At 39.3% G+C, this 14,335-nt stretch overlaps 1 protein-coding gene across 1 annotated transcript in view; it reads right to left on the bottom strand.

Moving 5' to 3' along the window:
- Nucleotides 1–11,752: 11,752 nt before the first annotated feature.
- Nucleotides 11,753–14,335, bottom strand: part of EMSY (EMSY transcriptional repressor, BRCA2 interacting) — a 41,582-nt gene continuing 38,999 nt past the window's right edge. The window contains exon 21 of the mRNA XM_058825742.1: nucleotides 11,753–13,331. Within this exon, the coding sequence (XP_058681725.1) occupies nucleotides 13,137–13,331 (195 nt within the window). The 3' untranslated portion in view covers nucleotides 11,753–13,136. The remainder of the gene's footprint in view (nucleotides 13,332–14,335) is intronic.

Below are 14,335 nucleotides of genomic sequence, written 5' to 3'. Positions count from 1 at the left end.
TGTGAGAAGTTATGTTAAGAGAAGTTTTATTGATGTAGAGTTATGTTATAGTCCTGCAGGGAGAACAGGGGTTTATATAGGAGTAGTGAGGGGCAGGGCAGAACACTGGAATGAATGGGATGAAGGCAAGAGGGTGGAACAAAGGAGAAGGAACAATGGGGTACAAAGAATCAGCATAGGGTAACAAAACATTCTGGGGAAATCCTTTTGCTCACCATAACTAGGGAGGTTATGGCTTATGGGTCGGTTCTCCAGGGGAGTGCAGCAAGCTTTTTCTTGGCTGATTTTCCAGCCTCCACATCTGATCTTCAATCAAATTGCAAGAAAGGAGTCTCCACCAATGGATAGTGAAGAAGAGTTAACTGGTAGACTTTGGGAGGGGCTGGGTTTACCTGATGCAACACCAAAGGTATAAAAGTTAGAGCATCCATTTAGTGGATGAGCACATGGCGGTTTAGTTCAATGATCCCAGAACTGTATTTTTCCTTATTCAGTCTTTTGTTGCATTAAGGCTTAATAAACCTTTTAAATTTTAAAAGTGAGTGTTGTTTCTCACACTGCAGTTGGTAAATATTATTCCAAGTTTCATAATACTATGTGCTTTAAGGCAAACATATAAAACAGCAGCTGCAGTTAGAGGAGTTTGCTTTTCTACTAATAATCAAATTTTGGCTTGTGAAAGGCTATTGGTTTTTTACCCTCATTTTTTTTTTCCTGGGAATTGTTGCACCAAGCACAGGCATTAAAAAACCCAAAAAAACCAAGAAAAAAAAAAAAAAACCCTGTCTTCCCAAATTTTTTAATGGGTTTCTTTACTTTTGTCTTCAATCCCCCCACCTCCCTGTTCATCAGTTGCTGGTAGCTCTCTTGTGTTACGTTGGTGCTGCTGGAGAGAGCTCATTCTCTCTGCATTTATATTGCTAACCAGGAGATTTCTCAGATCCTGTGCCCAATTAGGAACAGAGCAAAAGGCAGTTTAAAATATTAAAAAATTAATGGAATTGAAGCTCATAAGCAGTTTTGACCAGTGTAGCTCTACTACCATGAGCATGGACTGGTTGATGTACAGTCCCTTTGGACCCAGCTAATTAATTTTAACCTAACCCTGTAAAACACTTTATCTTGTATCAGAACTATAAACACCTTGGACATGACTGCATGGTTGTATCTGTGCATTCATAGCTATGACTTCTGTGGATTTTTAGTCTAACTCATAAACTTGGATTTGAATTAAGTAATAGAGGTTATAGACACATGATCAGAGAATCTCTATATAAATAACATAATCTAATAGCAAAAGAAGGCTAAATTGAGCACAGCTTCCTCTGAGAAGCAGATAGTATGGGGAAGGCCCTGGAAGAGGATGTTAGTTGGGTCTTATTCTTCAGGAATAACCAGGAACATTGCAGGGAAGGGAGGAATTGTGCTAGAAGAGAGAGATTTCCCAATTAAAAGCTGCTAGCTGGAGAGAGAAGTTGCAGAGCCCTGTAGAGAACTGCTGAGTGAGGATGAGCAGCAGCTTGGGATGTTGGATTGGCTCAAGGAAAGACACAGTGGTTGGTTAATTACATGAGGAGGGTTGGAGACCAGAGAAAAGACTCTAGAAGATGCATTTTTCTATTTCTGTACTATTAATTTTGCCCCAAGTGCCAACAGTAGTATCCAAGCAACTCCACCACAAATGGATTTTATCTTTACACTACCCCATGGAGAAAGGAGATGGCCAAAGGCCTGGGGAGCCAAGGCAAGAGATGTATTAGCCTGGGGTGACAGAAATTCTGGGGATGAGAGCCCTTGTTAAGCCTCTTCACCAAAAAAGCATGGTTTCCCCAAAGGAGGGAACTGATCAGCAACCTCCTGGTGTTTATTTGAGAAAAGGCCTGAGGATAAGGAAAACACTAACCATAGAGTTATTAAGGTTGGGAAAAACCCTCTACATTTGTCGAGTTAAACTCATTAAACCAGCATCACTGTGATCACCGCTAAACCATGTCCCCAGCTGCCATATAATGGAGAAGTGTCACACGCACAAAACCACGACCACATGGTTATTATAACATTTCTCCGCTGGAAAAAGAAATCCATTGTTATAAATGTGCCAAGCTGAGGCAGAGCTCACATTGCTCATACTGTTGGGTTTGCTCATGAGAGACAGCAGTGGGATGGGTCCTGATGAGAGGCAAGATATTGCTCCACTACAGCCATTCATGTGGGCTTTTTTCCATAGGCTACATGCAAAGGACTCCTGCATACTTCTCAACTTGGAAGCCACTCCTGGTCCACCTGTATTTCCCACCATCTGAACAGTTTGGTGAAGTTAAGGTGAAGTTAACACATTTTCCCCAAAATAACAACACTTATTTTGGCCTTTAGACTGGCAGTTCAGTACTGATATAAAACTGGCCATTGCTAGGCAATGTTCCCATCATTCAGATACAGCAGAGGCTTCCTTGCTTCAGCACGAGCCTTTTGTGCTTAGAAGTTCTATTACAGAAGTTCACCTGTAAAAGCAGAATATGGGAGATGCATGAACAGCAGAATAAGAAATTAAATGCAGAAGCATAATTATTTTTATTCCATTTAACACATAGAGTCATAGAACAATTTGGGGTTGAAGGGACCTTTAAGATCATCTACTTCCAAACTCATAGTGAAGAATTCATTCTCATAGTGAAGAATTCATATTTATGATGTCATGGTACATGGCATAACCAAATTAAGTAATTTGGGGATTTTCTGCTATTAACTTGATTTTTTTGAGCTATTTTTTTTTTGGCAAAAGATCAGGAAGAAGACCAGCCTGCCACCACACTCAAGCTGCAACATAAAAACTGATTAGGTATTGTTCTTCACAGGAAACCATTTACAGCACAATGCAGTTTGGGCTGTTCTGGCTTAGCTTTGCTGTGACACATCTGCATGGGATTGTTTACACTCCTGGAAAACAGGAGAGAGCTTACAGCATGGCTGGAGAAGCCTGGCTACATTCCTAGAGAGCTTCATGCAGGTGGCATCCAATAAAGGCACCTTACCCTTTGATTTGTCTTTTACGTCAATAATTGTATGTTTTTGAGGGGGACAGAGTGAAATCATATGTTGAATTTAAAACTCACCTACGTTTTCCTTCCAGCAAAACCCTTCATCATTCATAAAAGAAAAACAGAAACATACGACATCATGAGCTCATGTTTCAAAAATGAAGCATCCAAATAAAAGAAACAGTCTTTTCCAAACAGCAGTCTTTCTTCACTTCCATTATAATCAAGTTATATTATTTTGGCAAAACTATTTACTTTTTTCCATATGAAACAATGAGTTCTGAGTAGTTGTACCTGAAAGCAAGCCGAAATTGAAGCTGTGGCAGAGAAACCCATGGAAATCCAGGGGTGATCAGGGATGGCGGTTTTAGACTAAAAGAGGAAAATTTTAGATGAGAAACCCAGAGAGTGGTGAGGGCCTGGCACAGGTTGTGCAGAGCAGCTGTGGCTGCCCCATCCCTGGAAGTGTTCAAGGCCAGGCTGGATGGGGCTTGGAGCAACCTGGTCTAGTGGACTGTGTTCCCATGGCAGGGAGATTGGAATGAGATGATTTCAAAAGTCCCTTCCAACCCAAGCCTTTCTATGGTTCTGTGAAATCCAGAGTATAATTGGCCTTTAGTTTTGTTGTTTACCCTATCCACACTACTCATGGCCCTGAGCTACTCCATCCTTAGAAATTGCAGAGACTCCTTGCTTTTCTATTACATAAACAAGCAGTATCCTACTGCTTGTTTACAGAAGGGACTGGTGAATAGCAATAAAATAGTAATAAAATAGTAAATGACAGTAACAGAAAACTAAATCTGTGTGCTAATATAAGACTACAAGGGAAAGGAAGCAGGAGTGAGGTTGAGCAGTCCCCCTGGTGACTCCTCTCTGGTGAGGAGAAAATGGACCAACACAAGGCACCAGCATTAAGAGGATATTTTCCAAAATGTTTGTGAAAGAACAGGACAAATTTGAACAGCACACAATAGCAAAATGGGGGCATTACAGCCACAAACTAAGAGGAACAAGGCTGTAGCCAAGACACCTTGCACAGCATGGAACATGTTATGGACATCTGTAGGCTGGGTTCCTGCCAGGCCAAACCAGAAGATATCTACACTAAGCTCTCCCAAGTTGGAAAATGTATTTTGGTATCAAGAAATTAAATGCAGAAATTAAATACCAAACAACATTTCTGGTGGTACTTCAACAGCAGCAATGGTGAGTGTCATTTGAAGTTGCCATTATGAAACACATCCGGCCAAGGGAAGCACAAGACAAGTCTGATGGACAAGTCACACCAGAAGGACACACCAGAAATTCAGAAGTGAAAACAGAGACTATTCTGTTTCATTGAGCTTCTTGCACTGATTTGGTGGAAACTTGTGACTCTACAAGAAATATTATGATCAGCAGGATGGGTGGAATATTACAAAAAGAGGGTTCAAATCACAAGACTTTGAATTTTCATAAAACATCAAGCCAAAAAATTGAAGCATAAGTTAGAAACAGATTCTCAAGTCTGTAAGAGAAACAATCACCATTTTCCATAGGAATAAAATCCAAGCTCTCCAAGCGCATCCTGGTGTTTCCATTACCTATTATACACCTGGGTTCATGAGGGAGCTAAAAAAAGAATGCAGGAGCTGTCATTGCTCTGCATTGTCATAGGATGCAGCAGCAAATGGGATGCCTGGCAATGGGGAATGTTTTTGTAGTGTGGACTCATTTATTTGTGGAGGATTGTGTAGCATCCTGCCAAAAGAAAAAGGTGAAGTGTGAAAATGTGTTAGCTTCCTCACAGGAGACTCCACAGGTCCTTGGGGGTCATTTTACTTTTGTACTGCTTAATTTTATCACATCCAGGACTCTTTACCAATCCCACGGGAGAGTTGTAATGATTGCAGGATTGGTGTCACCACATCTCTCAGGGGTGTGATTGACTACCTGAAGTTTGCCAGTTTATGTCTGTCACCGTGATATTTTCTGAAAAATCCCTTTGCCAGGATTTCTTCTCCTGGCAAGATGAGAAGCCTCAGCTTCTCCATGTTTGGCTGCTCTGGAATGTGGTCTGGAGATTGTTTATCCAAACATGTGAATTGCTTTTAATTAATGGACAATCACGGCCAGCTGTGTCGGACGCTCTGAGTCAGTCACGAGCTTTCATTATCATTCTTGAAAAAGCCTCCTGATGTATCCTTTCTCTTTCTTTAGTATAGTTTTAGTATAGCATTTTTTAATATAATATAATCTAATATAATATCCTAAAAATTAGGATGACTTTTCTACAGTCATCCTAACTAACTAAAGAATTTCTTGGCAATTTCCAAGGGGAACTTAATTTAGATTTGACCTAAGAACCTCCATTCCTTACATTACTGCTGTCCTGCTAATCTCTAGGCTGTAGATTACTGCAATATGACCACAAAGTCCAGAAAGGACAGAAATAAAGGGAAAGGGAAATCAGGAAGTCCTTTGGAAATCACACAAAGGACACCTGTGGAGGGATAGAATGTAAGAAAATAAAGATAGTGCAGAAGGTAATCTCACACCTGAGGAGCTGCAGCTGTACTAATTATCTAAGATTAGGAACAGGCCTGCCCTTAATAGACCACAGGTGTCTCCAATAAGAAGAGGAGTGCCACAAAAGAGTGGGTTAGCTGGGTGAGGAGAGCTGTAGTTTGTTGGCTGTGCTGTGAAGAAGGAGTCAGTGCTGTGAGAATCTGCACATGAGAAATCACCAAGAAGGTATGGAACTTTTGCAATAAGATGATAACAGACACCCTTCCTGCCTCAACCAAGATCACAAATGTGATTTGTAATGAAAATGAACCTCACTCTCCTAAAGAAGTGGTTGGACAGGAAAAGTGATTTCCAGTAGCTTTAACAATGAAGTTGGGTAACTTAAACTTTTTTCTCTAGGTGTGGAAGGTAAGGAGAAAAGAGGTAATGGGGGGCATAGCCCACCTCAGTCAGGAATTTGGTAATTTTTTGAGCTCTTTTAAGATTTGCAAACAAGGGTACCGCTACCAAATCAACCATCTAGGTGCAAACCATGGCTGTGTCTCACCATAACAGGAGCTGCAGCTCTCTGTAGGGGATTTTGGTAGTTCCCCTCCAGTTGTCCTGCTGGCTCCTGTAAACCATTTCCCACATTCCATCTGTACATACCATGTACATCCAAATAAAACAATTTACCAGATCAACTCTTCCACCCAACTTTTGCGATGGGACTGAAACTCTGGGGTCAGAGTTGTTCTTGTGCTATCTGCACTTTGATTGAAATAATTCAAAGGATCCAGGTTACATTTACCCTCAAGTTTAAAGTTTGCAACCCCGGTTCCTCAACCTGTTTCTTTCAGCTTGAGGTTCTTATTTTATTTCTAAACAATATCTTTCCATAAAGCACCTGTGCTAACCCTAACCAAAAGTAATCCCAAGCCCTGCAGTACTTTCACAGTGGCTGATCAGATGAGGCAGTTGCTGAATCCACACCCTACTGTCAGTTAAACTTCATAGCAATTATTTATAATACAGCCATTTTATAACAATTATTTGTAGTAAAGCCTTATTCTGGGTTCTTTGTACTTAGCAAGCTCTGCTTTGCAGCATCTTCCTGGGTTAAGATGCTTTGGCAGATTTTTGTCATGATTTTGGTCTCCTCAATTCTATTTATTACAGGAGAACTCATACTTGCCTCAGGACAAACTCAGAGGGGAACACAATCTGCAACCAAGTGAGTATGTGCATCCTCAAGGAATGGCTCTAGCAAGGCTCCACCCTGACCAAAGTCCCTGCTTCACATGGAAGGCAGCCCTCCAGATCTTAAATTAGTAATTCTGGGCTTGGAGGTGTCACATTCACATGGTATATTTGAATAAAAGATGTAATTCAAGAGCTAAAACTGTGCTGTGGTCACTTATAGATCTATATTATATATTTTCATGCAAAAGCCAAGGCTGCACAATGCTCAGTAACAGCCATTGCATCCACTTGTAGATTGATGTGGTTGGAAAACATTTCCAAGCATTCAAATCTTTCTCTGGACACCTTTTCAATATTAAGAAATACTGGAAAGTGACATCTGATGAGAGTGTTTTGTTACTAACCTGTGTCTCTGCAGTCCTGAAGTGGCTGCAGGGAAAATTGAACAAGTTTAATTCTGGAGGGGAAAACAAATATCCCTGTTTCTGGGAACACTGCAGCTACAACACTTTGTTCTCACTAAATTTGTGCTTCTTCCCTGTGGTTTGTTCTCATGCTGTTGTGAACCTCTTCTCAATATAGTATTTTTATTTCACATCCAAAACAAACCAAGAGAAAACACAGCACATACTAGGAAAGAAGAAAAAAACAATGCACAGGTGGTCACTGGAAAAGGTTGTTGAGTTTCCATCCTGCTAGGTTTCCAAAAAGCTCACAGGACATGGTCCTGAGCAGTCTGACTCTGCTTTGAGCAAGAGGGTTGGACCAGATAATCTCCAGAGCTTCCTGCCAACCTCAGTGATGTGTGGGCACAAAGAACTGTTCCCAGCTCTTTGTTGTATGCAGGGCTCAGGCAGCATCCTCAACAGTAAAAAAACCTGTGCAAAGAGACTTTCAGCCTTTAGCTGGCTTCTGGTAGAGCCTGACATGAAGGAAGTCACAAAGTACTGGAGATCTATAATCCTCTGGGACAGTTCTGGCTAAGAGCTGTGACAAGCTGATTTTTTTTTTACCATTGTTCAATTTCTGAACAATGTTTGCTCTAATGAGTACTATATTAGGCTCTCACAAGTAAGGATTATCGCAGTCTTAGTAAAAGTGTCATCAAAAAGGATTCTTGGTTTGGCATTCAGGTGACAGAATTGGATAATCTTGGTTCCTTCTTTCCAAGCCAAACCATTCCATGGAGTCTAAAATCCATATGTAATCCGTACGAGATTGGCTGACATACCTACCACTCTCTGAAGGGTTCATTAACAGCCCAAAAAGCCCATGGTCCTGATCATCCACTCTCAGTTGGGTGACAAGAGTAGCTTTTCTAAATCCATTTAATAATGGCTACAGGAAACAGGATCACAGAAAATTTCAAAACTGCTAAAATCCTTACTGAGCTGGAAAGCTAATGGAAACACTGTGAAACCTAAAAAAATCCCAACTAAAAAACCAACCAACAAAAATACCCCAAACAACCAAAACAAAACACTGAAATCTCCTGGGTTTTTTTGAAGAGGCCAAATATTGAGCAAAACTGAAATCATAGGAAATTTTAAGTAGGACCAGGTCTGGAGTATTGGATGTTTCAAAGCTATCACAGAATGGTTTGAGTGGGAAAGGACCTCATACAGCATCCTGTTTCGATTAATTGCTGTGGGGGCAGTCCTGGGCTTCAAAGATGGTGCAAAACCATTTGATTAGTCTTCAGTCCACAGTGCTTGAAAACTTCTTAATGTCTTTTCGGTACCAAATAATTCAAAGGCCCTTTTCTATAGAATTAAAGAGCAAGTTCCCAGGTACTGATTTTCCTATTTTAGCACTTTAGCAACTTTTCACCAAAGTACAGTGAAAACACCACCCCCCAAATCCATCCAAGATGATGAACTATCTCTGCATGCCAGTCATAGCTCTGCATGCCTCAAGGTACCATCAAGTTGTCTTTTTTTTTTTTTCCCAGTTTAAATCCTTAGCACACTATTGGAAATTTCAATTGCCAGTATTGGAGATACAAGACGAGTAGATTTCAAACTGCACCATCTGTGCTAATTTCAGAGAAAAGACTGCAAATGATATAAAATACTATACCCCTTGTCAATCCCAGTTAATTATCCTCAATCTTACAACTGTTTTTTTTTTTAAGCTTTTTTTTTTTTTTTCTGTCAGTGTCCTTGACCTTGTCCTTGACCTCCACCAGGCAGGTCAAGGTCCTGGCACAGGCTGCCCAGAGAAGCTGTGGCTGCTCCATCCCTGGAAGTGTTCAAGGCTAAGCTGGACAGGATTTGGAGCAACCCTCTGCCCATGGCTGGAGGGTTAAACCAGAGGAGTTCTAAGTTCCATTCCAATCCAAATCATTTGATGATGATGATACTCTGCCTCTATACCAGACTGAAATGCCCCAACAACAATTTCTTCTTGCAAAGGAACCCACAAATACACCTGTAGGTACCTCTTCCCTAACTTTCTCTTTGATAAGTTTTGTTAAGCTCTAAATTTATCACAAGGTAAGGGTTTCTTTTCTGCTGGAAGAAAACAGATTCAAAGATTCTCAGGACAGACTTTGAGTAGGGGAAAAAACTCAGTCCTACAGTTTGGATGGAAACCATGCACATGTAAACATTCTTCATGGTTTACTTCAAAACTTAGGGAAAGGAGTCAGCCATAGACACACAGGTGCTAAACATACTTCTTTTCCATTACAGGCAAACCCCAAAGCAGTATTTTTTCTAGCTCATTATTCTAAATTATGATCAGTTTTCTCTGGATTCAATGTTGCCAAGCTGAAATCATCTGCCTTTGTGGGGATGCACAATCACATTCACCTGTGAAATCATTAGACTTCAGGAACTATTTCTGCATTAGAAACAAAAGCATATAGTCTTAATTCAAAATTTTTGATTTTTTCAGAAGGTTTTAGAGAGGTGGTTTTGTTTGTTTGTTTGTTTGGTTTATTTTTTTTAAATCCCATTGATTTAATCATTTATGCTGTTCAAAGGGCCCTTCTTCTATTTTGCCCTGAAATTTCAAAAGCTCAGGGCTTTGTTTTGTAAATCGGAGAAATACTGAGACTGAAAATACAGTCACCACAATGGTTTAACCTTTCCAGAAAAGATGCATCTTCTGCGATTCCCTGCATTTTTAAAGGACACATAAATTCCCCCTAGTTTCAGTACTTCCTCTAACTTTAGTTCACTTTTTCAGCATCCTTTTTTGAAAATTCATGTGTATTGCTGCAGCACTAGAGCACGTTCATTTAACTGCTGAATTCAAAGCAACTCATTTATGCAATTTCACTTGCTCTACAATTTATCCACAGTTTTCTGATAAGATACAAGCCTATTGCCTGCTAATTCCCAGAACCAAAAATTATCACCATCATACCTACTCCTTCTTCCATTCCAAGAAAGGACATCAAATTAATTTCAGGAACGAAGATGCAGCTTGAGGGACATGGGATATGCAAATATTGTTTCACATACTAATGGTTTATTTTTAGCAGTTTGATGATATTGATAGGGCTGTGTGAAGTGGATACGTGGCTGCAGGGGGATGAAGTATCCCAAGGGCAGGTAGGAAAAAAGCTGCACATCTGGCAGGCAGACAAAAGGACAGGCAGTGATGCCTAGAGTTCATGCAAAGGAGAGAAGGCCAAATGCTCCAAGCACCTTATCTTACTGTCATTATAAAAAATAATGTTAAAAAACCCCAACTGTATCTACCCTACATTTTAGCTTATCTTCTCTATTTCTTATTTGTAAAGGTATTCATATGATGAAGTGCTGAAATATACGAATTCAATAAAAGAATCTGAAGAAAAACAAGTTAAAATTTGGGAAAGCAGCAAGAGAAGAATTCAGGAATGAGCACACTGATTACCAAATTTCTTCCTTCTAAATTTCTCACACCACCCCTAGATATCCCCACCATGTGCTTCAACTTGCCAACCTTAATCAATCCCTTCTCATAGAAACATGAAAAGCTTTCAGATATTAAACAATTTGCTGTCTTCAAAGAACGGTCAATTAGTCCAGTGTAGTTGTTCATACCTTTGCTCCAGTCCTTACTAAAGAGGCAAAGAAAAGTCTTACATAAAACATCAGAATAAACTGGACCAGAACTCAACAATATAGCGAATCCACTAGGTGTTGAATTCACCTCACATTACTTCTTGGTATCTATTTTTGGCTGGGGAGAGCATATACCTTCACCTAAAACTGAAACTGTAACTTAGGGCAATGTTCCTAGTCATAAGTGTTTAAGACAAGTCTTGCTCTCTCTTATATTCTCATGGCCTTCCAGTCCTACATTTACCAGGGACACTCAAAGCACTGCAAGAGCCCAGGTGACAATGAAAATTTGATACAAGCCAGAAGCACTGTGTGTGTCACCTGCTTTGGACCCTTTGCAACTGAGCATGGAAATACAGACCACTCCTTATGCTGACTTATGCAAAGCACCACAGACTGTCCACTGCCAATAACATCAGTATTAAGCCTCTTTTTGTCATCATGTAGCAATGGGGAGCTTTCACAACTTAGAGCATCACTTCTTCACTTTTGTTGATTGCTGTGGTCTCATTAAAACAAGAGTAAAATCCCCTGAATAGTTATCAAAACCTTAGCTACCTACAATGACTGGCAGGGTTATTACTTAACTAAAGAAAGGAATGTGGAACATTTCATTTAAACATATTATTCTCTTCCATCCTGAGCACTATGGACATCAGAATCCAAACTTATTTCAATACAAAGGTAACACAAAAATCATTACTTTCATAACCCACTATTCCAGTATTCACATGTCAAATTTATCAGGACATTTCTCCACAATTATATTCTACACTATTTCAGAACTAACGTTGATGGAAAAAGAAGACAGAAGGAAAAAAGAAGTTTATGAAGATCCCAGAAACTTAGTTTGTAAGACAGCTGACGTTAGAGAAAACCAAGAGCCCCCTCTAGGGGTTACTGCAAGTTCTAACATAGGTGGATTCAGAACAGGTTAGATAATGGTTTTTAGGGTCTGTATTTTTCAGTTTGAGTTACTCCAACTGGAATTCAACCTAAACTACAATATCAACATTAAATGACAATTTAAAAAGAAAAGACTGACGCAAAAAGCTGTATTAGATTTTGGATGAAATCTACTTACAGTACTTCAGCACCAAAACGTGGGCAGTTAGGCTTATACATTTATATACAATTAAATGATGTCAAAGTCATAAAATGCTTAGTTATTTATAATGAAATCTATACAAAACAGTTAAAAACATGGTTTTATATACATTTTGAAAACAAAGTATTGTCTCAATTAGCAGAATGTATTAAAACTGGTTCTCTTGTCCCATCTGAACCCAAACCGCTCTCTGTGACTTGTAACTACCACAAAACCCCAATGTATTGCTTTAACAAGCCAAGGCATAAGGCTAATTTTGGAAACCCACCATTGTACACCCATTTAAGCTTTTAAACTCCCCAAATGGTCAATTTTAAAAACAGCATGTAAGAGTAAAATATAGATTTTTAGAAGTCTTGGCTCACTTCTAAATTCTCAAGTTCAACTTGGAAAGATGTTGAACTATTTATCCCCAATTTTGAAAAACTGATTATAGCAAAATGCACCTCCTTCTCCCTGGTTTGTACTAGAATTAATACAACTGCCTGTTTCACAGGAACTTTTTTCAACAACTTGTCTCACTTTAAATTTCATATTTAAATAAATAATCAAAGGTTAACTAGAGTAGATGAGCATTTTGTATGCTTATGGCAGAAATGCCTCATCTACTATTACCCTACTTCTTGTAAAGCATGAAAACAAAATTCCACTAGCAAATCCACTTTGCTACCAGTTAGCAGTTTTATTTCCAAACATTCATCAACAAGAATTAAAAAAAAATATTTTAAGCTTCTGAAAAAAATTTTTAAGTGAGCATGAGTGCAAGAAAGCCAACCAATTCCAAAATTCCTGGGGCTTTTCCAGCACTGAGACATTTTTTCTCTCACATGCTATTTGAAAATAAAAATATTTATTAAATTTTTTTTTTAATGGTGTTTTGTTCAACAACTAAAAAGACACAGCAAAATAATGATCCCTTTTCACTTAAAGCTGATTCAGTATGTGGGCAAGGGCTTCAATAGCACAAGCTGTAGGATTCATTACAGATTTGTTTCTGAACAGGAGTACATTCCACTGTCACAGGTTACTAAATCTTGGTACCTACATCTTCTTTTTTTTTCCAAAACAATTTTTAAGATTCAGCTTTTGCAATACTGTCTTGTTAAAACCTACTGATGCTTCAAGAGTCCAATGAACAATTCTAATAGGCAAAGTGCTCTAAGACATCACAATAGAAGGGCATCTTGGATGCTCAAAAATCCCAAGATATTTTAAAGTACACTCCAGTGTCTCTATTCCTTAGGATTGCTCAAGAGAACTTTGAGAGGGGCTGGGCTCAGTGCCATCCTCAGTGCTGCTGTCCACATCTTGCTCCATTGCTGTCTCCTCATCATCGAGGCGCTGACTGGTGAAGTTGTTGAGCTCCAGGAGCCCGCTCGGTTCCACCACCACATTGGAGCTGGAGTGACAAGGGATGGGATAGTGAGGGATAGTCTGAAAGAAAGAAAATATTTAAGTTTAAGGCACAATACTGAAGGTAAAGGCATCTGTGCAAGCACAGATTTGTGGAAAAGGGATTATTTGGTTTCCAAGGGCAATTTTCTCTAACTGAGGCTTCAAAGCAACCTTTCACTGGATTGGGTTTTGAAAGGTAAAATTTGAATAATCTTGTTCTCTAGGCCTTTGATCTTCCCTAAAGGTCTGTGACAGCATAACCAATGCCCATCATCCACCTTTCTGCAAACCCAAAGCAGAGATAATTTTTTCTTCAGCCTGATCTTCTTTAGACAGGACATGGTGATAAAAGAATAACCTGAGTTAAAATGACTCACAAGGACCATCGAGTCCAACTCCTGGCCCTGCAGGGGACAACACCAAGAATCGCACCAGGCAGTGCATTGCCCAAGCACTCCAGGAGGATTGTGTTTCTTGTGTACAATAGAGTTCAAGCTCTGGCCCTGCTCAGAGCTGCAGCTCAGAGGCTGAGGAAACACAGTTGCTATTTATTTCTAAGATTTTTGTTATTATGTTATTTATTTTTACTTGTACTTTCATAAGTTGAAAAGCTAAATCTGTGACTTTATACAACTGAAATTCTGGGCATTATTTGACTTTTGAAACAGCTCATAGCATGCCACAATGATAAATAGCACCGATTCTCAAAACAGAGAAAAAGTTTGAAGTAAAACAGAAATCTATCTTTGTATATATAAAGAGGACTAAAAATGAATACAGAACTGGTAATTGCTACGAAAGAGAAGTTAGCCCCAGTAAAGACTTCACAAAGTGTCACGAAAAATGTGAAATCTTTGTACATAAATTGTTTCCCACATCAGAAGTATTTTCACTGTAACACAAGCATGATACACATTAAAACACTTTCAATCCACACTACTATTTGTGTGAACATATGCCATACCAACTCGTCTACAAAAATTCACACTACACCACTTGGAAGACTTATATACGCCTCCTCAGTTGACATTGTGACAACTTAT

Source organism: Ammospiza caudacuta, chromosome 2 (assembly GCF_027887145.1).
Source record: "Ammospiza caudacuta isolate bAmmCau1 chromosome 2, bAmmCau1.pri, whole genome shotgun sequence".
NCBI lineage: Eukaryota > Metazoa > Chordata > Aves > Passeriformes > Passerellidae > Ammospiza > Ammospiza caudacuta.
This window is presented reverse-complemented; position numbering and strand designations above follow the sequence as displayed.